Source organism: Lonchura striata, chromosome 10 (assembly GCF_050655825.1).
Source record: "Lonchura striata isolate lonStrDom1 chromosome 10, ASM5065582v1, whole genome shotgun sequence".
Lineage (NCBI taxonomy): Eukaryota > Metazoa > Chordata > Aves > Passeriformes > Estrildidae > Lonchura > Lonchura striata.
In genome coordinates, this window is record NC_140712.1 from 5,257,337 (window position 1) to 5,281,071 (window position 23,735).

At 37.7% G+C, this 23,735-nt stretch overlaps 1 protein-coding gene across 5 annotated transcripts in view; it reads right to left on the bottom strand.

Annotated features, from left to right (window-relative positions):
* Positions 1-23,735, bottom strand: part of SCAPER (S-phase cyclin A associated protein in the ER) — a 134,876-nt gene that overhangs the window by 104,991 nt on the left and 6,150 nt on the right. For all 5 annotated transcript variants that reach the window (XM_021543407.4, XM_021543406.4, XM_085588457.1 and 2 more), the window contains exons 4-8: positions 19,388-19,458; positions 15,556-15,753; positions 7,587-7,687; positions 7,039-7,155; positions 4,987-5,147 (exon numbers count right to left, since the gene is read on the bottom strand). In XM_021543407.4, coding sequence (XP_021399082.3) covers positions 4,987-5,147; positions 7,039-7,155; positions 7,587-7,687; positions 15,556-15,753; positions 19,388-19,458 — 648 coding nt within the window. The remainder of the gene's footprint in view (positions 1-4,986; positions 5,148-7,038; positions 7,156-7,586; positions 7,688-15,555; positions 15,754-19,387; positions 19,459-23,735) is intronic.

The following is a 23,735-nucleotide window of genomic DNA, read 5'->3' on the forward strand; positions in this document are numbered from 1 at the left end:
ATACAATTTGTATCAAAAATTAATTCTCTGGGTATTTCTAAAGCTTTTACTAACAAAGATAGTCATACAGCCTGGGCATAAAGACCAGACCTGGAGCTCAAATGTTAAGAGTTTAACATATGAACTGGACGAAACAGCCCTTAGGAGCACTTGAACTGCTGTCCGACAGCAGCAGTAACCAGTACACTGAAATGAGCCAAAACCAGAACCAATGGCACTTTCATCCTTTGCTGCTCTTGGCATCCAGCATTTTACAAACCCTGCTCACTTAACTGTTAGGTTCCTTTAACATCTCAGGATAAAACACAGCAGCCTAGTCCAGCAGCTGGTGTAACTCCTGAGTTACCAGGGAATTTCCCAGGACTGTACTGGAATTTATTTTTGCTGAGCAGCTCATTCAGCAGCTGCTTTTATGTAACTATATAACTGTTCATAAACCCTAACTATATTGGTAATGACAGATGCAAAAAAATAATTTGGTATTTTACTATTGAGACTTTTTCACTGTAAAAAAATGACTGTGCATTTTAAAGTAAACAAAATTCCCAAACTGTGAATGAATATGGCTGATCTCTTCAGAACACTGCTGATACCAGAGTCTGAGAAAAGCCTTTCTGTGTTCCTGCCCCTTACGTGCATTTGCATACATTTCAGTGTGTCCCAATGACCAGAACAGCAGTCAGAAAAACACCAATTACATTTTCCTTTGCCACAGACTTCCCATTTGACCCCTGTAAGCAACTTCAGCCTTCTTTTCATTTCTTCATCTTCATATAGAAAAATATTACCTACAGGACCTAGTGATGGGAATATATTGCCCTCTCAGGTACAATCTTAACTCCAGCCATTCCTCAGGGAACAGGGTTTAATTCCCCAGGAACCACAAGCAGATTTACTCAGAGAGCTCCCAGCCTGTGCAGCATCTGGCTCAGCACCCTGTGGGACAAGGACTGCTCAGGCCCTTGTCTTCCACCCCACCCCACTTTAGTAACTGACTGGACCACAAGGACTCTGCCGTATCTGGCTTAGGACACAATCTGGCCAACAAATTTCCCTGGCAAGTAAAGGACAGAGAAGAACTGCTAAAATCAACCAAAAAACCACCACTGCTTTACTGCAGCAACTTTTGGGCTGCAATTCATTCTGCTTGCCATTTGCAAAACAAGATTGTTGAAACACTTTACTTCTTTTTGTTCTGAAAATTGAAGTCACCTTTTACATAAAAGCATCTTTTCTACATTAAAAGGATCAGAAGATACCCTTTTGTTGTATCTACTACCTGAACATAATTTTACTAACATCTAGACAATAAGATATATTAATCATATAAATGCATCTTAATAATCGTACTAATATCTTTTACTAATACCTACTAAAGTTTATTCCACCAAAAAAGAATATTCTTGCCTGTCTTGCCTAGTTGTTCTTTGTCTCGTGGCATATTTCTTAGTAGTCTAAAATGACAGAATGAATCAGAACAAAATTATTCAAAGCACAGAAAAACCATAATCACACTTAACAAAGTAAGAATTAATCTTTTCATAAAAGCCATACATCTTCAATGTTTAATTTGCATTTGTTCACTGTTAGATTCATATTTATTACCCAAGACTCAACCAAGCCTTTTAATAGCCCAGAAATACTTTCATTTGAAAGAATATTGTTTGGTGTCTTCTTAAAGACAAAGCAGTTTTTAATGCATGTACATATTCAGACTCCTGACCTACCTGGAGTCACTTTGACAGTGTGATGCCCCTTGACAATTACAGTGCACCAGAAGATTCTGTTCATTTTAATTCACCAAGCAGTTTAGGATTCAGTGACTTCCAGGCAGGTTTTTAACTAAGAGTTTGCAAAGGTAATATCTTTATTGACATTAGATCACATCTAATGAGAGACAAAGTTAATACTCAGTTAATACTCAGTCTTCCTCCACATTTTTTCCCCTCTGTCTGGAATTCTTACAGCCCAGTAGCCATCTCCACAGGCTACATATCACATGCTGGGTTTGATTACTCCCAGAGCTTTGTAAATGAATAATTCATTTGCCTACTCTGATCATTCTCCAGTTTCATGTGAACTTGGCTGTCCCTGCCTGCTCTTGTGTTACATGGATGTGACAAGCCATCTGCCATCTCGGGGGCCCTCCCAGCCTCCAGGCTCTTGGGAAGTTGCTCCATCTGGAAGAACTGGCCAAGGAGCTCACTGGAAACACCACAAAAAGAAATCCAGACACCTGTGTGCAAGCTCCTGCGGGCTCTACCTCAGGAGATGCACAGCCCTTCCAAAACATTTATTTGCAGTAACATCCTGCCCAAACCTCCACATAAATAAACTTCAGCCCCATCTGAGCCCAAACCAGGACAGCTGCCTGACAGAGCTGGGCATCCTGCAAGATCTCCAGTCTTAGGTACATTACAGAGAACATCTATTCACAGCTAGGGACATGAGCAATTCATACAAGAAAAATGATAATGATAATACTAATAACAATAAAATCCAACCAAATATCAAGTATGGCAGCAGAAAAAAATTTAGTACTTCTCAGAAGTTCACGTTCTATTCTCAGAAGTTCACATGTTCTAGATTGTTCTTTACCCTAAATCCTGTAATAACAATTATTTTATTTCTAAGCACCTATTTCCATTTCTAATACACTGTCTAACCTTGTATAACTCATCTCACTTTTTACCACAGGCACCAGGGAATTCACAAGCAGAAATTGCTCAGACAGTAAAAACACACTACATTTCATATTGTAAAAAACATTCAAGCATGAAAGACAATTTTTTAAAATTCATTAAAATATTGAGGGTAACAGTAAGTTAATGAGGGAAATGAGATAAGATGATTTAACCTCATTTAATTATGCATTCAGAAGAAGAAAGATTAAAGAACTATATGGAAAAATAATGCATTTTCTTTCTCCCTAAGGGCTTACTTAGTTAAATTTGGAAATTGCATCAACCATGAAACAGATACAGTATCATACCACTCATCCGCATCACAAAACCATTGTGAGATCTAATGATAATGCTGTTAGAAATCTCTGGAGAAAAAGTGTCTGGGGAAATCCTGTGGCTGTAGGCCCCAGCTGGACTTTGGGTGGGCAGGGAGCATTACAGGAGGCAGGGACAATCCATCCCCCAAGGCCCACATGCCCCAAACAGCTGGGAGTGCATTAGCTGGGCAAGGGGCAGAGCAGATGACACATGAGCCTCAAAACTGCTTCAATAAGGCATGTGAAGAGCCCCTGTGGCTCCCTTTACATAAGCTTCACAGATTTTCTTCTATTTTCATCACTGGGGATAACTGGATCTTACCAAGTGATTCCACCTCCCACACACAGGACGACATGCTCCTACAGAGAACTTCATTTGTTAAAAACATAACAATTCAGCCACAAGCACATCACTGAAATTCTCCAATGCTCAGTGTCAGCAATTAGAGATTCCTCAGAATAAACAAAGTGTAGAGGAATGACTGTTATTTCTTAGAATGAAATGTTTCAAGTCTGGATTGCATCGTACATTTGATTTGAAGAGTACTGAACATTTGTAGCCAGCACTACAGGACCTAAGGGACTTCTCTCTTTTTGGAGCTCATCAGCTGAAAGTAGCATTCAAGAAAATACAGCACAACACTGATTCTTCAGCCCTCTAAAAGTCTCTGAAAGTAACATAAGGATAAAGTCTTTTGTTTTCCTCTCAGCGTCTTAAAATATGTTATCCATACTGAAATACAGATCACCTTTATTCCCTGTGTAGCTAATAACAGTCTCTATATGTAAAAGAACACCTAATAAAGGGATTTTAGCAACAGCTTGGAGCCTGTCACTCTGTTATGAGTGATAAACACCAGAAAAAGCTTTTGTTACGAGTAACTTCAACTACTGGTATATCTCAAAAGTGGAATTACACATCAATTACAGTGCTGAAAACTCAACCACACAGCTCCTGCTCTCTAAGCAGCTCACTGCAACTGCTCAACAGTAAGCTATTACCTCATGCCAGCAGCAGCCATGGATCCCCCTTCCATGTATGGCTTTGATGGTTCTGCTCCGAGGAGAGGAACCCACTCCTGAACTCATTCACATTACACTGCAAGTCCTCTGGAAAAGGTGTTTTACTTCCATAATATGCCACAAGTCTGCAAGTCACCACACGTGGCTTCTACTACTCCTAAGTTGAACACACAACTATTTTAAATTAATACATGCACTTCCAGGAACTTTTTTTTATCGGGGGGGTGGGGGGGGGGAGTGGGGGGAAGCACACTTTTAATTTTCTTTCAGAATATCCATTTCTACATCCTGCCTGACAGTTTTGCAGAAAGTCATATGAGACCGCACATGAAGAAAGTAAATTTTAAAAAATGCATTTCTGAAGACAATCTCAGAGATCCAGTGCAACGAAACTAATTATATAAACCAAAGGGTAGTTTTTTATGTCTGCAACTAAACCAATCTCTTCTAGAACTGAAGATCCTGAATGAAGCATTCTTCAATAAGCATCTTTAGAGAAGAAAATCATAACTAAATGTGACAACTCTTGTCTTCCAAGGACAAAAAACATCAATTGTAACTTCAGCATAATTCTAATAGCCTGCTGTCCCAGGACATATAAACTTATCTTGAGCTCTTCCCAAATTCCTGGACGTGCATTATTCTTTATATGTTCAGCCATCCCAACTTGCAGTCAGTTAGACTGGCAGTTTGTGACCAAAGACCTTTTGCTTCTTGGGATGTTATAAACTGGTTTTAACAGATCAAATTCTAGTTTGTGAAAATACAGCAGAATTTTACCTACACATGAAAACACACTTTTATCTCAAACTTAACTATTGTAATATAAGGCTGCATGAATCTTTTATCTCCATACTGAATTTAAACGTTGTATTTTGCTTAGAACACAGCTCATCACATTCTGAATTCACTTTATACCACAGAGGCTGTGAAAATAACTGAAGCCACTGAAGGGGACTTGCCATTTTTCCGCAGTGACTTCTGTGCCGGAGGTACCAGACAGGCTTGTGCTGTTGCCAGCTCAGGATTGGCAGCTTTACTTCCATGGTTGGCTTTTACCTTATCGGCCCAACTTACACCAGAAGGAGCCAGGCGTGTTGCAGAAATTGTCACTGCAGGGTTCCTAAATGAAAGTCACAGCTCTTTTTAGTGTCTGATCAAGTAACAGAATGGATTGTTAGAAAGATTTATCAGTGTCTCAGAGACTGTCAGAACAGTGCCACATAGAACAACCTCTCCTTTGGCAAACTCTCAAAGTTGTAGCAATTTACACTGAAAAGGCGTTGTAATTTACTCACCAAATCTTTGTTTTTAATAAATGAGATTAAATTTAGTCTCTGATTAAATATTAATGCCTTCAGACTAATTTCTGAAGGCATTAATGTTTTTGGCAACCAAAGCAACACATAATAAATTCTACATACTGAGTCTTGAAAAATACTCCTGTCATTTTAAGCCTGGTGTTTGACCATTTAGTACTCCCAATTCCTTTTCATTAAAAATAATGAACAGAATTTTCCTACTCATCTTCCACATAAGTGATTTTGTTTATCACGCCCTTCTTGTTATCTCTTCTCCAAATTCTTTTCTTTTTGCATCAGTGCTGTTGGATACCTCTGACTGCCCCTGTTTCTACTTTCTGTACTTTTCCTACATTGCTTTGGGGAAAATACGAAGATGACTACAGGTATGAATTATTAATTTCTACAGAGGTACACCACTACCTTCTCTTCTATCCCCTATTCCTTTCCTAGTAATTCCTAGCATTCTGCCAAAAATTTCTATAGTACCAAGTATGTCTCAGCCCTTATCTTCCCTCCTATTCTGTCTCTCACACACAAAATATTGTAGTCCTCTGGGGTTGCCTTGCTTTGAGACACACTCTTAGAAAAAAATTTGCAAGTGTGAAGCACAGAAAACTCATCTTGCTGTTCCCTGCTCTAACACACAGTTGCTCATCATGTCCCTGTGATTGTGAACAAAACAGCTCCAGCAAAAATAGCAACAGGTTATTACAGTCAAATAAGGCTTAGCTGAAAGACTAATTGTACTGAGCTGTTATGTTCTAATAATAAAAAAGAGCATTGATTTCCACCAGATTCAAGTGTTTCATTTGAGTGCTTGGGCATATTTTCTCCTCACCACCAGGAATTTCAGCAGACACCTCTCAGATGCTGTCAGGATGGTATCAACAGATTCACCCACACAGGGCCTACACCAATCACACTCTGGTTTTTCCACCAAACACACTTCGTAGTATATTTGTAGAAATATTTGATATGCATAGTTTCAGAGAACTCAGTCCTCAGAGGTGCTGACCAAAGAGTCCAGTATCACATCTCTGCTGAGGTCACTGTAAGCACTCAGGAAACTGGGCAGTGTGTTCCCTAGTTCCCAACAAACCTGAAGGAACCACAGCACACACCCTGAGAACGATTTCAGCTGGACACATCTCTGCTCTCCAGACTGAGACAGCACCGGACAGTGCTGCTCTAAATTTATGCACATTTTCAGACATTTTCATTTCAACAAGTAAAAGATGCTTTACTGTAGTATACAACATGCTCTACATTTGAACTAGTATCAGTTTTGCCACACATCAGGATCATCATAATCTTGCTTTACACTCACTCTTTCTGACCTGTACTTGCTTCTGCTCACTCTCATGGCCATTCACATTGCACATACTGGCAATTTTAAAATGCCAGTTACAGACATTTTGACCTTTGTTTTGTTAAGAGAGATCACATGAAATACACTAACAGTATTTTATCTTCAAGTCTTTGTAATGACCAGTAATTAAATGTATTACAAAGTCAGGGAAAAGTAAGTCCTTGATAGGACTTTCCTTTACAGATCATGGAATTTTCTTTTAGGAATGCAAATAATTGCTTATATGATTTAGTAACAACAAAACAACACATTGGTTACTACAGAAAAATAGTGCATTCGTGAAATTTGCTTCAAATTAATCTTTATTTTAGTTCCAATAAACTTCTTAGTTGGTTTCATACCCAAAATTTAAACTCCTTCGAGCATTTGATGTCACACTAATCCTATCTGTGGAGGGACTTGGGATCACGTGGCGTCCTGGAGACATTTTCTTTACTTCCCAAGCCAGTGAAGTTGGTCTGTAAACCCAGGAAAGAAAAGTTTAAAAATACAATTCACAATAACACTTCCTCTATCACCTTAAAGCAAAACTAGAACCAACAAATGCCCAGTATATTAAAAAATCCTGCTGAATTTAATCATTCATCTTAGCAATTGTTTCTACACCAACTACAAACCTATTAGACAGACCTATATAAAAAATAATGCCTCATCTCAAGACTACAATGTTTATTTCAAACTCCAGTAAAGAGCAAAGCATCAAACCAACCACTGAAAAGGAAAAGATGAGGGAAGGACTGGAAATATCCTCTACTTCTAAGTGACAGTGACAATGTACATAAAATGTCCAAAAGGAAAATTGGTTCTATTTGCTGAAGCTCTGCTAGAAAATGAAGTTTACTATGAACTTTAGTCTCTCTGTAGATTAAAAAAATATAAATCTAATTACCTGCTTTGAGCATCAGCTTTTTCTAGCTTCTCCTGTAGCTGTATCCAATCAATCAATGCTTTGAAGTCTCTTACATAGTTATCAAGCATCATCAGGACTTCCTGAAAAGCAACCATCACATCAATCTTTCTATTTAAAAACAATCCCCCACCCCAATAAAGGAACTAAAAAGAAAGAAGGACATTTACTATTTAGCTTCCTCATTAAAAAAAAAAAAAAAACAGGAAAACTCCCCAAAACAAGAAGCCAGATAATTAAGAGTTTTATGTGAACAATCATTAAAATATTTATGCTAAGATAAAAGGTGCACATTCTTCAAGATCTGTGTCAGTGTCAATGTGTGAGGACAAAATGGCAACATTTGCAAGAAAATTCTTAACACACATAAGGATACCTGTTTCATTATTTATGCCCCTTTTTTGGTCAGAGTTACCTTTTAAAATATATTGAACATACATCACCAAGAAGGCAAAAGTGTATGAAACCTTATAGGTCTGTGGAAGACTAAAAACATCAGAATTAATCTGTTTGTGAAGTATAAGTAGACAAAACTACACAAAGGTAACAACATAAGAACCTGGGTAGGATTAAAAAATACACTGTCAAAAACTATGTGGGCATGCTGGAGATTTACTCAGAATATGCAAAATCCTGATGAAGTAGTTCAAATCTGGAACCACATGTCGGTCTCTAACAAAATTAACTGTTACAAAAGGACATACCAATTAACTTCACACTAGAAGAACAAAGTCATAGACAAAATGGCAGTGGCTGAAGAGACTTATTTCTGATTAAAACATCATTAACCTTGAGAAATTGTGTCTACTGATGCCCAGTTGGCACAAACATGTGAGTGTAGTACCTATAGTATGGTCAGATTACATCCAGAAACAATGACAATTCATGGTAAATGGCCTCTACTCAGTTAATGGCACCAGATTTTCACCGCAAAGCAGAGCAAAACATAATATCATGGAACTCTCAGTTGTGTTACCTGGGCAAACTACAGCTATCTACTGCCACTGGCAAGGAAAGGAGCAATTCTTTGTATTCCACATATAAACTCAAAAATCATTGACTGAACATGACAAAACACACACAGATGTAAGGCACCTCCTCAGCAAAGCTGAGTATCACCGGCACAGCACATGAACGCCTCTCTCAGGAAGAGTTTGAGCTCATATCAGTCAGCAAGAGCAGCTTTCAGAACCACTCTCCCAACAAGAAAAACATGTCCTGAAATCCATTGTGACAATGTGCTGAAAATAATCAAAATCCATGAATGAAGCTTGAATATGAAACTTATATGAGCTTCACATGCAGAATGTAAAGTACAGAAATCATTTTATAATATAAGGAAAACACTAATCACAAAGTGCTGCTGTTTAACAAGTTCTTTACTATGCCGAAGTCATTCCTGCTGGTAATAGGGTACATTTTCTGCTTAAAGTAAGTAATTATTACTTAGAAATTTTGGGAGCAATTACAAATGAGAAGGTATTGGTCCTTAAGTGTATAATTACAAATTGTAACAGTAAAACCTTTGACACCAAAAGCAGTAAAAACACCCTCCTACAGTCCAGGTAACTAATACACATTTTTGTGACATCACATCCCACATATTTACTTTTAATTGTCCTTTTAACAGAAAAAAAAACAACCTCTACCATGTGAAAAATGTTCTTCATATAAAATCATACGGATTAATATTCATTTTCTTTAACTTTGAAATTCAGCTTCAGTTTTGACTTGAGCATCCTTTTAACTACACTTTATGACACATACAGAGCATATGCTTGTTGCTGTAAGGGGAAGGCACCACAAAGTCAGACACCAGGGAGGGAAATCAAGCAGAATCCCATTGTTGATGCAAAAGTTGCTCTTTGCTATGAAATATTCCCCAAAAATGCTAACCGAAATCTTTCTTACAAAGCACTTGGTTTACAGCACCAAAATAATTAAGTAAAGTCTGCCACAAGAAATGAACAAGTCAAGTGTCTCCACCAGTTCTTTTTTCTGTTCCACTAATAAAATTTCAGCTTTCTAATCCAATTCATGTCCATTTAGGTTAGTCCATACTAAGTTGTGCTGACTGTTACTAACAATGAGAGCATAGAAAGCAAAATTTAATTCTGAATAATTTACTTTCCAAGTCGGCCACTTACATATTCCTCAGGAAAAAAAAAAAAAATTAATGTGAGTATGAGCTATATTTCTGAAGTTAGCTGGCACAGGAAAAAAAAATAAATGGTTTAACCTATTTTAAAGAATGTTTAGCTCCACATTATCAGAAATGATCAGAGCAGACCCATGCAGCTGTAACCCGAGCCATGTTTTATGAACAAGGGAATACAAACAAGACAAGCAGCTGGAGCGGCCTCACACTCACTGATGCACATCTCTCTCCCTAAAGCTATGAGGGCCATTTTGTCAAGCAGGATGGAGCAGAACAAAAGTGGCTCTGAAAGCGCCGTTGCAGGCATGCAGATAACTCATATAGATGTCCAGCTAAAATTACCAATTAGCTCCGCAATCGGCGGCAGCGGCTTCGATTGGCCCGCGCGGAGCCGGGGCCGGGGGCGCAGGCCGGGCGGCGCCGTCCCTTTGTCGGGTGACACAGGAGCCGGCGGGCCGCGCTACCTGCGGCACTCGCGCACCTCGCCCCGGGCCACGGCACCTGCACCACCCGAGGAGCTGCTGACCAAAACGAACCTTCACGGGCGCGCTGCGGCTGCGCTGGACTCAGAGCAATTTTATATCTCATTATTTCGCAAGGTCACATCCATCCTGTACGGTTTTTAAAGAGACGGCTGGAGCTAAGTAAGAAAGCAATGCTGCTGAAAAACAACCCTTCAAGGAAAATCAGTGACATGAAACTCAAACTAGCCACAATGTAACTCCTATTACATTTTCCTCTCTGTTCTCATCAATTCTCTGATCACCAGTTCTGCATGGCCTTTTTTTTTTTTTTTTCCCTTCTTTTCTCCAGCTTTCATTGATTACTCTGCTTGCCATGTATTTATCTCAAAGTTGGACTTCTAGTCTCTTCAACTGGGTGATCCTATTAAATAGTTTGTAATAAACAAAGATCTTCAAAAGTAGCTACATTGGAACAATCCTCAGTCAGGACTCAGGTCCTAGATAGGCCCATTGCAATACCATTGGAAAGAACAGAAGTGCACTTCAGAAAGCCCTCAACCACTTTGAAATGTCCTTTCATGCATTTATTCTCCCATTCTCAAACAAGGAAGAGGCAAACAGGGAAGTATGGAAGACTAGGATTTTAAGGTTACTCCAACCCAAAATAGCAGCACATGCATCAGGGAAATTAATTCAGTCACCACATCTGTACTTTAGCTTATTAGCCAAGCTAGATATGGGTTCTATTTTACAAACTATGCCTACTTTATGTTGTTTCATTATCTATACTGAATGTTTTAGTTTATATATTTACCAAAATAAAACTCCATTTTCTTTTTAAAACGGAGCATGTTTTTAGCACACAAAGCGAGTTCCTTCTTTTTTAAAATGTATGTTTTCAAGGTTAACTGGTGTTTCAGTAATTTGACACAAAAATTCCTTCAAAAAATTCCTTGTAGCCTTTGCATACAGTTGAATTACACATAATTAAAGCCAGCTCCGAGGTTGGTTCAACCAACATGATTGTCAAAGTGATTCTTACAGCTTTGGGAAAGGATGAAAGGAAGCAGCTCCTCTAGACAAAGGACTCTCCTTATATCAATTTCAGTATGTGGCAAACAATATTTTAAGCAAGCACATGGTCTCCTAGACCCAAGTGTTACATGCACCACATCTGGCTTCAGTTGCTCCTCATTGATGCACCTTCAACATGGCAGCCACAATCTCCTGCCTGACAAGGATGTGCTCCAAAGGACCACAACCATTTCCAGAGGAAATTTTCTCCAGAAGAATTACTGCAGTGGCATTAATTGAGTGCAGGGACTCAATCACACAATATTTAAATACACGCACACACCCCATATACACATATATGTCTGATAAAAAGGATGGAGAGGTAGGAACAGGGATACCCAGACTGCCAACTAAAAGACACACTGGCTTTTCTGAATAGATCCCCATTTTGAAAGACCTCATCCCCTTTTATCTGTAAGGATGAATGTGTGATCACAAACCCATTTTCCTGTCCTTCTCTGTTGACTCATCCATGGAAGATGACAACGATGAAAAAGTAAATGTCCAAAAAGAGGCAGCAGGATTGCTCATAGAGATTTTCACTGGGCATGGACTGCCATAATACTGCCAAAAATTATTTATTTAGGAAGATATTTACTCTTGATAAATACCACTTCAAATATTGAAGGAAAGGTTAGCAGTGGGACCATTTTGGTTTCTTAGCATTACTCTTGGTAAATATCTCCAAATTCAGAACTAGAAGGTGTATTTTGTGAGCGAGTGCTATGTGGCAGCCTTGCACTCCTCTGCCATACTACAGCTGCAGCACTGGCTGTCCCAAATGCCAGCAATGGCTCAGCTGTATGAGCAGGGGTCTCAGTCTGCATGGAGAGAGTGAAATCAGTGGAATTTGCAGATCCAGGCACAAAAGCAACCCTCAGAGAATCTCCTCTCTGCTTCTGGGAGGCCTCAATCAACTCAAGCTCTCTCACAGACATCCCCTGACCCAAAGGCCTTAACCAAAATTAATTCAATCAGTTCTTTTGCAGAGGAACATCAAGTAAGATGCCTAAACTTTTAATGGAAGTCTTTAGCCACCACTTCACCTTGTGCTGTTTGTGAGAAGCAGACAACAGAACTCCACTGCTGAATTTTCCATTTCATAAGAGGGAATAAGAATCTCAAGCAAAATTAAACTGTTTTCACTGAACCAGACTGATTTAAGAATGTATCTGTAAGCTTCAGAAACAAGAGAAGGCCAAAACCTTCCAAAAATACACCAGAAACTAATATTAAGTGAAAAGACAAGAGACTGTACAAGCTTTAAGTAATGCTAAACAGCAATGTAAAAGGAAGAGAGAACTAAATTCTTGCACAATAAAATTCAGCTTTTTTGAAAGGAAAAGAACAGCTGAAGCTGGTAATTCATTCTAGAAGGAAAAAACCTGCAAAATTAAATTAAAGGTAGTTTGATATTCTTCTGTATTTGCTGTATGATTAGTTGTTGGCTCCAGTTACTCAAACTTTATCAATAAAAGATTTACAAAAGTGTGTAGTGTTTATTTTTGTATATATATATATATATATATATATATATACATGTTATACATATAACATAATATAAACATATATAATATAAATATCTATAAATACAAACTCAGCTGCTGAGGCTCCTGAAAACACCATAGAATAGCAGCTGAAGACATCTGCTGTTTACCAAAACTGTACAAAATCTGCCTTCAAATCTTTTGGTTTCAATACCTTTTATCATACAGCAGGAGATTTAAAGGCAATACCATTTCTGCTCTGGCTACACATGCCACCCAAACCTAGAAAATATAAACATCATATAAACATCAGACACACAGAAACCTAATACATAGAATATCCACACAAGCTGCATTTCAAATGTTGAAGGTTACAGCCATATCTACTAGGATATATTTAATCTTTTATCACAATTGCACAAGCTGATTTATGTACAGTAAGATGATGCTTAAACTTGAGAGCTTTTCATTTATTTCAGAAATAATTCAACCATGTTCATCACACCTTTCCACACAAAGCATCCAAGCTGTATCTATATATCTACATACATGATTTGAGAGTGCTCAATTCCAAATCAATAGCAGATACCAACTTCAGCAGAGCCCAAAGCTGAGAAAATACACACAAGCACTGATCCTCTTACAGACATTGCCACTGTTTGGATCCTCACCACAACCCTTCTGTCTGCAGTTTCAACCACAAAGAGCCACCAGAGCCCTCTCCCACTGGGGAGCATCAAACATCTTCAGTGACAAAGCAATCGATAAAACTGCAACAGCTCATAAGGACTTGGGAGAGCAAAAGGCACAAAATACCAAAAAAAAACCCAACTAACACATTTATACTAGGTTAAACAGAAGGTTTAAAATGGCAGAAGCTGTCACATTTCATTTTTACAAGGGTCTTTTTAGAAGACAGCCTTTATATAACTACAATGTTTAAATAGAATAGCACCTGCCCATTTGACCAAGACAAAAGTTTAAAGAGTCAAAATTAAAGAAGTTTTTGATAAATGTGAATTTATCTTAATTGAAAGGATCTTTCAAAATGCCACTTAAAAAATGAAGGAAAGGTTAGCAGTGGGACCATTTTGGTTTCTTATTTATTTCCCACCTGTCCAACAGTCAAAATGGGAGACACTAGACTGTGTCTGTCAAAACCACCATAAAATAATGACAAATAACATAACCTACAGAAGAGAAATATTATTGGTAAAAATTCTTTTCAAGACTAAGCAGTTTCACACTTCATAACTTAATTAACAGAAATCATAGTAATTTATCAAAAGAATAATCATAATTTAACAGTAACCTGTAAAAGAAAATCCCAGACAAAAGACCACAGCACAAACACATATTCCAGCTGCTTAGGCAAGGCACACTTGTGCTGAGAAAAACAATCTTTTGAAAGGTAAGAGTAACATGAACATTACATAAGTTTCACAACATTTGACACTGGACTGCCCTGTTTGCTCATTTTTGGTTTTTTTCACCTCTGTTTTGCAAACAAGTAACCTGATCCACACAGATTCATACATCATTATCAAGAGTCTGCTAAAATGAAGGCTTTTCACTCAGGCTACCTCATATCCCCATCCAAAAGCAGATCAAGCAGCCTGATTAAAATGTTGAACGATATCTAACCCCCAAAATATGTGATAATGATACAAATATGCTTCTGTTCTTTCAGTCACATAAGTTTAAAATGCTAATTTAATTACAAAGCAAGGCTGGCTGACTTTCTTAAACCAAAAAATTCTACAGAGAGGTTTCCTGAGCAGGAAGACAGTTCAGTAACAAAATGTTAAATTGTGTTAGACCAACCAGAGATTTGGAAGCCTCTGAGCTTCTGTTCAGTTCTGCTTTCAATGAAATGTACTTGTACACTAATCTCAAAAGCAATTTGGCTGTGTCTGATTACAGCAGAGAATGAGATGCATAGGATAAGAAAAAAGTTGACTTAAATTGATATATGAATTTTTTTACAGCAATTAGATAATCATTTCCAGAATGTGTTGAGTTTCCAGCCATGTTTAATATGGAAACAAAGTCATGACTTTAACATTTCTTTTATAATGTATTCTGACTTCTCTTAATGCTTGCGATAAATTCCATTGCCAAAGCATGAGAGATTTTTATTAAATGATATGGGTATTTCTAAAGATGTACTAGACAATCACAATAAAATGTGAACCAGATGCACAAGCTATTATAAATCCAGGTTATTTGAAACTGGGAAGTGTCTTACAGTGACATCCCAACCAGACATTGCTTACACTCGACCACCAATCACTTTCTTAACAAAGGGAGAATGAGAAGAGTGATAACTATCACTGCAGAAAGGGAGCAGTGTGCAATTAAGCCACTTAACAGCAAGCAAATTACTGTGAAAAAGGCTGAACTGCAACAGTGCCACCTACAGTAAAGGACATTACTGGAAAAAAGAAATCAATCAGTGTTTAGTCACAAGAGTAACAAAATCAGAACTCAATAAACAAAATCTGATTTCAGCAAAAAGCTGAGCTCTAACAATATCACATAAACCATGACATGTTCTATACATTTCAAAAATTAGTCCCTACTCAAGCTGAAAGCATTTTCTTAAATATGAATACATATGTCTTCAGGTTTCCTATTTCAAATCCTACACAAAATACAAATGAAAAAGCAACATGTTTCTGAAGCTTTAATTCCTCCTTTATCTTTTTTCTAAAATTTAAAAAAAGCCAGATAGAAGCCAGATAGGCAAAGAACAGCTGGAGCATTACCTTGCATTCCACCACACTCTGGTCTGATTCACATGTGACATAGATTTCATCAACTGCCCTCCGGAGGTTGTCAAAGAGAAATGCCCAGTACCGAGCCCGCAGATCCACCTTTCGAGGCTGCCTGGTTTTCGTTGGGCTTTTGTCAAAGTTTTTGTCTCCAGCTCCTGCTGCTGTTAATTTACAGTCCAAGGCAGTGTTCTGAAAACAAGAAAGTATAGGGGAAAGGAGAAGAACAAACAGAAGTATGGTAAGGAGTTGGGTTTCTGTGCAACACTTTATATCAACATACTGAAACACCTGTAAACAAGAACTTCTTCACTGGAGAGAACTACATCATTGTACTCACTCGAGTTTTTTAACACACACTTTCTTTAAGATAGGCAGCACTTAAGTTCAACTAGATTCTGTTTCTTTGACAGTTATAATACTTGCATTCCACAACAGTGTGAGATACCCTGCTTCTCAGCAGACTGGAAGAATACATTTTTTTAATTACATATCCTGTATTACTTTTTCTGACAGATGTGTATATCCAGAAGTGAAAACAGCACTTTACTAAAAAACATACCAGCAATATTCCACCACAAGGAAATTCTATTACCAAAACATTACATATGACATGATTGTTTTTAAACCCTCATGGTAAAACATGTTATTGCCAGTGAAATGCTGATGTGGCTCACTTAAAACACAGATTTAACTGACCCAGTACTGCTTTGCTGCACAGATGCGGAGGAGAGACAATATGCTAAATGGGATGGGTTGGCAGGATATTCCAAAGGGCTCTGAAAGTACACCTATTTGGCTAAAAATACCAAATCACAACTTGGTCCTATGACACTGCCCTTATTGAAACTAAACTTCTCTCCCACAGAAGAAAACGAACTGTAAAAGGCTGCTACCATAAGCCTGTGCATTCCATAGCCAGTGGACAAGCGCCCTCAGTAAACATCAAGTGACACCCAACTGTGTTCTACGACATGATGTAGCTATTAGTTACCTGTTAAGGTAGTCTGGTTTGGGTTGGTTTTTTTCATTCATGTATTTAATAGGACCTTTAATGTAGTTTTGAGGTCCACTGAGGCATGTATTTGCAGCACATAAATTCTTACTGGAGTATTCCTGCAGGGATTAATGCAAAATCCCATTCGAAATGCTCTACTTATGTGATTGAATAAGAGCAGTCAAAACTGGCACCACATGACTGTACACTGCATTTATAATTAGAGTATCTAATCACTAACTAGAAACAGTGAAATTTTCAAAACAATTGGCTAGGATTCAAGCCTTTTTGTCCTGTACCACACACCATTAAACAAATTCCACTTTGCATTTAAGGAGGGAGACAGAGTGTTGTCAGAATGGTCATGCTCTCACCTGCTTTTGTGGTGAGATGGTAATTTTTCTGTAAAGCAGAAGAATGGGCACCTGATTTACTACAATCACACCAACATCTCTGCTACCCTTACATATATCTCCAAGTGCTCCAACTGTACTCCAGATGAACCCCAGTTATGTATGCACGAGAGTCATGCTCAGAAAGATGCATGGCATAAACGACCAATGAAAAGCAATTTCAGAAGGGTTTCATATTTTTTCTTCCATTACATAAGTCACCTTTTAGCAAACTGTTGGGAGAAAGGATGACACCTTGTGTAAAACATTTAAAGCAAAGCTTATACTCTATCTAATTTATAGCTCCTTGAAACTACTGTTTATAATGAAGCAAGCACAACTACAGAATCATAAATAGCTACATTAAAATAACAGTGCTACCTATTGCTGTCTGTGTTTATAAAATGTAACCTCAGGAAAGTGATTAGGTTTACAGTCTTTCAGATAATACTGATAAAAAGGATCAGTTGTTTTGGAATGGGAAACATGCATAATTACCACTATTTGAAAGATACATTTTCAAATCTATTTTTAAATGACAATGTCATGGATTATGTTTCGATATTTAGCAATAAATATTATCCATCTGCTGTATTTGGCATCCATTTATCTTCTCTCTTCTATGTCAGTCATATTTTAATGAGGAAAACACCTTCTGTAGGCTCTGTAAGCCACAGCAGTTCCATTATTATCCTGTAAGCAGACTTTCAGAACCCAACACTTACAGCTACCAATGTTCCAGCAGAACACCTTTGAAAGGATAAAACCCTTTAACCCACCTGATTTCTTGTAGACACTATCACAAAAGCAGGTTAGCATTAAATTGGTGGCTTGTTATTAGAAAAAGTATTTTAACTTGCACCAATAGTTCCAACCCTTCAAGAGCAGAAGATACAAAGCTTATGTACCTTTGAAGTGAACAGACATGGAAATATCAGTTCTTACATCCCAAGTAACGCAGCATGGATGGTGAAAAACTGAATCTCTTGGTGTTTTTTAATTTGTTTTTTTTTTTTTTCTCCTAATAGTTTCAGTAACTTGCCTTGGATTTGTAGAAAGTATGCAATGTATATTTATACTCCTGGGATGCCAAAATTATTGAATGTATACTTGCCAGCATCCTACTGAAAGGAAGATGAGGTTGGTAAGATCATAGGAAACAGCTCTTGTACGTTTATTTTTTTGAGATTAGTGGCCCATTTATATGTAAAGGAAAATTAAAAGTGAAAGCTCAACAAAACTAAGCCAAAAAAATCCATCAATTACAGCAGTATCCAGTGTCTGAAAAGCAGCAGAAATAAAGGTCCTGAACGCCAAATTGAGATGCCAAGATGCACAGCCACCCAGCAGTGTTCAAAGCTTAACTGAAGCCACCAGGAATGTACTGTGTTGACAAGAGCTTCAGTACAGCAATCCCACTCTGAGCGGCAACCGAGCGTTCTCCTGAAAACTCAGTGTTCACATAACCCCCAGGTCAGACAGAGCCCAAACTGCACAGTGCTCCCACCTCACCCTTCTGGGGGCACACACTGACAGGGAGCCCCAACCACACCACTGACACCTCACCTGCCACACCAAGGGAACCAGCACACACCGTGCTTGTAATGTAGCAGGGTGTGAGCAGAGAATGCAGCTGCCAAACTAAACTGGGAAAGTAACATGCTTGTGTTTTAAAGATGCAAATACATCTCTGTGGAAGCAGAACATTTTTTAGTTTTTCAAAAAAATAACATCTTCCATATGCTCTATTACTAAATTCTGACAGGCTGCCTCAAAACATTAAATGGCTAAAGCTGTACTAATGGCTAAACCCATAAATCAAAGAAAAACAGCAGTTAAAAATATTAAACAAAGATCGAGGTATTAAGCAAAGATCGAGGTATTACTTTATCAATGTAATAAAGGTTATCATTCACAGAGGAAAAAAAAAAAAAACCTGAATAAAAATAGGAGTGGTGTCTTCTTTACAATTCTCATTCAACCTTGCTTTCCAGTCCTAACTCTTAGAAATTTTACTCACCTGGACTTTTTTCCAAATTAAAATACACTGACTTGAGACACTAACATTTTCATGAGGTCAAGAAATTTCCTTTAATTAGAAATTGGGAAGAAAGGGTAGTCCTTGTATAAGCAGCGTACTTACAGCAAGACTACCCTATATAATTTTATTGAACAGCACTTCCCTTAAAATAACTTTAATGCCAATAAGTCATGTGTGCAGAGGCTAGGAAGTGCCAAAAGGAAAGGCTGAGGAAGATAACCTAAATTCTGGCAATTTCAACTTCTGAATATTTGACTTTAAAACTCATATGCTTTAAAAATACATTGTATGCACAGTTTTAGAGAAGTATTAATCAGCCACAAATATATCAATGATCTCACAGAAAAACAGTGTTATGTCATCAATTTTATGTCACAATAAGAAATGAGCAGATACCTGTTTTGCAGTCTTGAGTGTTCCTTGAGTCACCCTTTTTGTTTTTCCACTAGATTGCCATTTCGATTTTCCTGTGGGAGAAGCAACTGTTTTAATCAACAATAATGACTTTAATTAAATAGAGCACTCTAAAATGCACATATCTCATCCTGAAATGTACTGACAAGGGCACAATTTCTGAGTTGTTTGGCAAATTTTTTTATTCAAAATATATTGTCCACTGTTTCAAATGTGGACAATGCCAGAAAACACTGGAGAATGAAAAAAATACAAGAAAAGTAAGACACACAGACCTCATTAAACAAAGGTAAGCTTTGAGTTCTCAGTGCCTCTAAAAATCATATCATTACAATCTACATGTCAAACATGATACTAGTTTTCTACATAAATTTTAAGAAGTCTGCTTTTGATTGATTGTTCAATCAGCTATTATAGAATTAAAACATTAAATATATTTGTTAGGAAAACCAAATTTAATGATTTAGCTCTTCTGGAGCTGTTCTGCCAGGAAAGATGAGAGAAAACAGAACTTAGGTCAGGATTTACTTAATCAACATTTAGGTAGCCAAAGAAGAGAGAAAAACATTCACAAAACACAAGTCATTCTCCTTTAGACCTGAAATCCCTTCTCAAACATACCTGTCTTCCTCTACTACTTATACAAAGTGGCTTTAGTAGCGATGCTTCCAAAATCAGTTTAAATTCCAGTCAGAGGGGGTGATTTCAGGTCTCAGTGCTGCAGTGGTGGCAATTAACTGATTTAGAGTTATCTTTGCATAGAAAACTCTGTGTTGGCCTAGACCAACCTGATCTGTGTGCACTTAATCTTTGAGATTTGCTATGAGGTAATGTAAAAAGAATTACTCCTCCAAGTATCTAAACTTGCACAACACAAAAATCATAGGATCCAATTACCAAAATTGTAAGCAATCTAAGACAAAGCAGTAACTATGGCCAGAGTTTTCTCTAGCACAGATTACATTCAAAGAAAAGTTTCAAGATTATTTTGCTGGATGAAGCCAAGAAAAGCAATGCATTAGTTGAATACGGTCCTCCTTAGACCATAGAGATAATTCTTCAATTTCAGAATTGTCCAGTTAAGTTTTTAACAGTTGAGGCCAATTTCCTAAATGCAGTCCAGCTGTTTTACATTTTGGTTATGTAAAGTAGCTGCAAACCTGTCTTAATCAAGCAGTTATACAGCTGGTTTGGATCATTGACTATTTCAAGCAGCAAGGTTCTTAATTTAAAACAAATTAAAATTATTTGCTTGATAATTAATTTTTAAAATGTTACATTAGCCAAAAAACCAGGTTTAAACTAATATATTGAACTCAATTTAGTAGCATTCAGGAAAAAAAAAAAAATAATTCAGCTACTACATGTATAAAACCTTCCTAGTCACTAAAAAGCTTGACCTGGGGAATAGTTCCATGGCAGACTTCTGATATCAGAAGTATTTCAATCAAAAAAGTCTCTCTTCTGATATGATTTACATTCTGCAAAGACAAGGTTTTGAGATCAATGGCATACAGAACTTGCACAGTGAAAATGTTTGCCACAAATATGGGTTCACTAAAATGAAAAAGGGGCAGAGGAACACATCAAGTTGCAGGCTCTAGATTTTGTAAAATCCAGAATAACAATCCATCATCTAAGATATGTGAAATGTCTGAACAAGTCCCTTCTAAAGACAAAAGCAAGTTTCCAGGCACTTGCTATATGGGGCAGACATTTAGATGCAAAATAGCAGGTTTTGCCAACTTAATATAGTGTGGGGCAAGGACTAACTTTTTCTTAAGGTGTGTAGGCCAGAAAACTTTGCATTTCAGCAGCAGTCACATTTTCAAGGTTTCTTGTTCATTTTCTTACAATAATGGCTCTGGTAATGAGAAGACTATTTCTACTTTTGTCCCTCTATACTTGTAAGCAGTGGCAGCACTGCTCAATAGCTGTTTGTATGTTCAGGGCCACTGGTGTGTAACTGCTGTGTAGCTACATCATGCTGGCATTGCTAAGAGATGCACAGACTAAAGCGACACCTGAAGAGCACCCCCTGCTAGCAATTTAATGAATTTTAAGTAGAGAACAATTGTAAGGAGAGACCCAAGAAGATAATCTCCTTTAGCTATTAAGTTGCCCATGTGAAATATACCAAGTATCAAAGTTTTGCAGCATTGGAGGAGCTACAGTCGTATTTTACACTAGAATTCCACTTCCTCCCTGTCTGGTGTTTAAATAGGAAGCACACAGGGCCTATGATTTGTTAAGTCTTCCTATACAAAAAGCAGAGGTGCCAATACCTGCCATAAACCCCCACTGATAATCTATTTTCAAAAATTATCTTTTACCTAAGAACCTCAACAACCATCCCACTCACCTCTCTTGGATAGTTTTATTGGTATGGGAAATGTAGGAATTGCCTTCACATTCAGCAGTTAATGGCAGCCTTCATTTCTGTCCTGGCTATGGCAGAGATCAACCGCACATGTTTCAATGTCTTAGACACTGTTCACCATTACACCCTCAGCAGAAATTATAATTTTCAACTGAAGAAGCATACTGAAGTTTCTAATCCTATTATGAACCACATCTTCTTACAAGTTTGTAGAGCAGCAGTAGATGCTATTTTTCTAACTGTACTATGCTAAGGATCTGGAGAAACTACTGTCTTCAAGCACAGCGATAACCAAAATTCTCCACGTTTTCCCACCTCTAAATTGAATTACACCAATATATTTTGCACAAAATTAATTTTATAAATTACTGTCAGTGTCTCATCCAGAAAATAATGGCCCTGTATTCACCTACCCGCACTAGACTGGATTCCCATCGTTCCAGTGAAATTCAAGGTTTGAAACTAATGAGCCCTGAAGAGTCCCCTTCCCTCCACTCCACATTCTGCCTGTTCCCATCACACCCGTGCTCCAAGGGCTCGCACACAGAGTGTGCAGTCAGGACTCTCTCAGTGCCTCACACGGCCAAAGAGAACCACACCTCCTGACTTTGATCACATCCCACAAAACTTATTTTCTGCAGCCATCTCTTGCTAAAACAGTGGAATATGCTGCAAGCTCCCCAAAGTGTGCCAGGTACCTTCCAACCACTAAAACATATTTCCTTACCCTGAAATACTTAATCTGCAAATGAATTCTGTATGGCAAGAACCAAGGTAATTTTAAACAAATAGGAAATAAGAAGAGAACAGTCACAAATACAAGATTTTCCAATATTTCTCCACATCTCAAAGTTCCAAAGGTATCTTACCATCTATTAACATTTACATGTCAAGCCTCTGCAATTTTTTAACTGTTGCTAATATCAATCCTAAGATTTTGTAATAAAATTTGTGTGTACTTCCTTACCCGCATTCAGTGCCTCAAACTTAACTCTAGGCATGTGAAATAATTACAAAGGAAAAAATTCTGAAACCCTCCATTGGAATGTTCACAGCTTTCCAAGGTGGGCAAAACCAATGTGACTGCCATCGGTGACTGGTGGCCACTGGTTTGGAATGCAAATTGCATTTTGGAGACAGAATACCAGAAGAGTGAATTTTAATCTTTCAAGAGATACCAAGCCAACAATAGTGTTGATTAGTTTATCCAAGAGAACATGCTGTGTACTACTGAATCCTGTGGAGGAGTATTTGAATTTCAACAGTTGAAAAGTCACTCTCTGGTTACAGTCACTCTCTCTCCTAGACCATCACCACCATGCCTGAGATTTTGTCATGGCATTGATCTGTATTCATAATTAGAATTTCAGATCTGACATTACTGGGGTGCACATTGCTCCAAAACACACAACAGAGGTATCACCTGCCATTCCAGAAATCTCTTTCCTTTCGAAGGAAATACTGCTTACTGGCAGGAACTGTATATTTATAGAATGGAAACAGAAGGTTTTGATTTCTCTTTTATCTATGTATGCTATATAAAATATACAAGTCTTTCAGAGCAAGAGGAAAAATGGGAAGAAGAACACAAGCACACAATTTTTAAAGGAAATTGAAAAAGGATACAAATGGAAAAGGTGAATTCAGCATTTTAACTAATCAATCCTCTATAAAACCCTCTATAACCCTAGTAATAAAAAGTGCTCATACCTTCACCATGTCTGGAAAAAAAATCTCATTATGAATAACAGTATATAATTTAAAATGTTAAATCACACACTGGTGCTGCCAAATCAATACCTCTGAATATACGAGCTGAAGAAACTGCCCAAACACAAAATTCTGCTTTGTACAGAAGAGTGGCAGGATTGGCTCAGGCACCCTGAACCTTTGGCCTGATTTACACAACCCTTGAACAAGTTAGAACTGTTCTAATCCATAATATTGCTG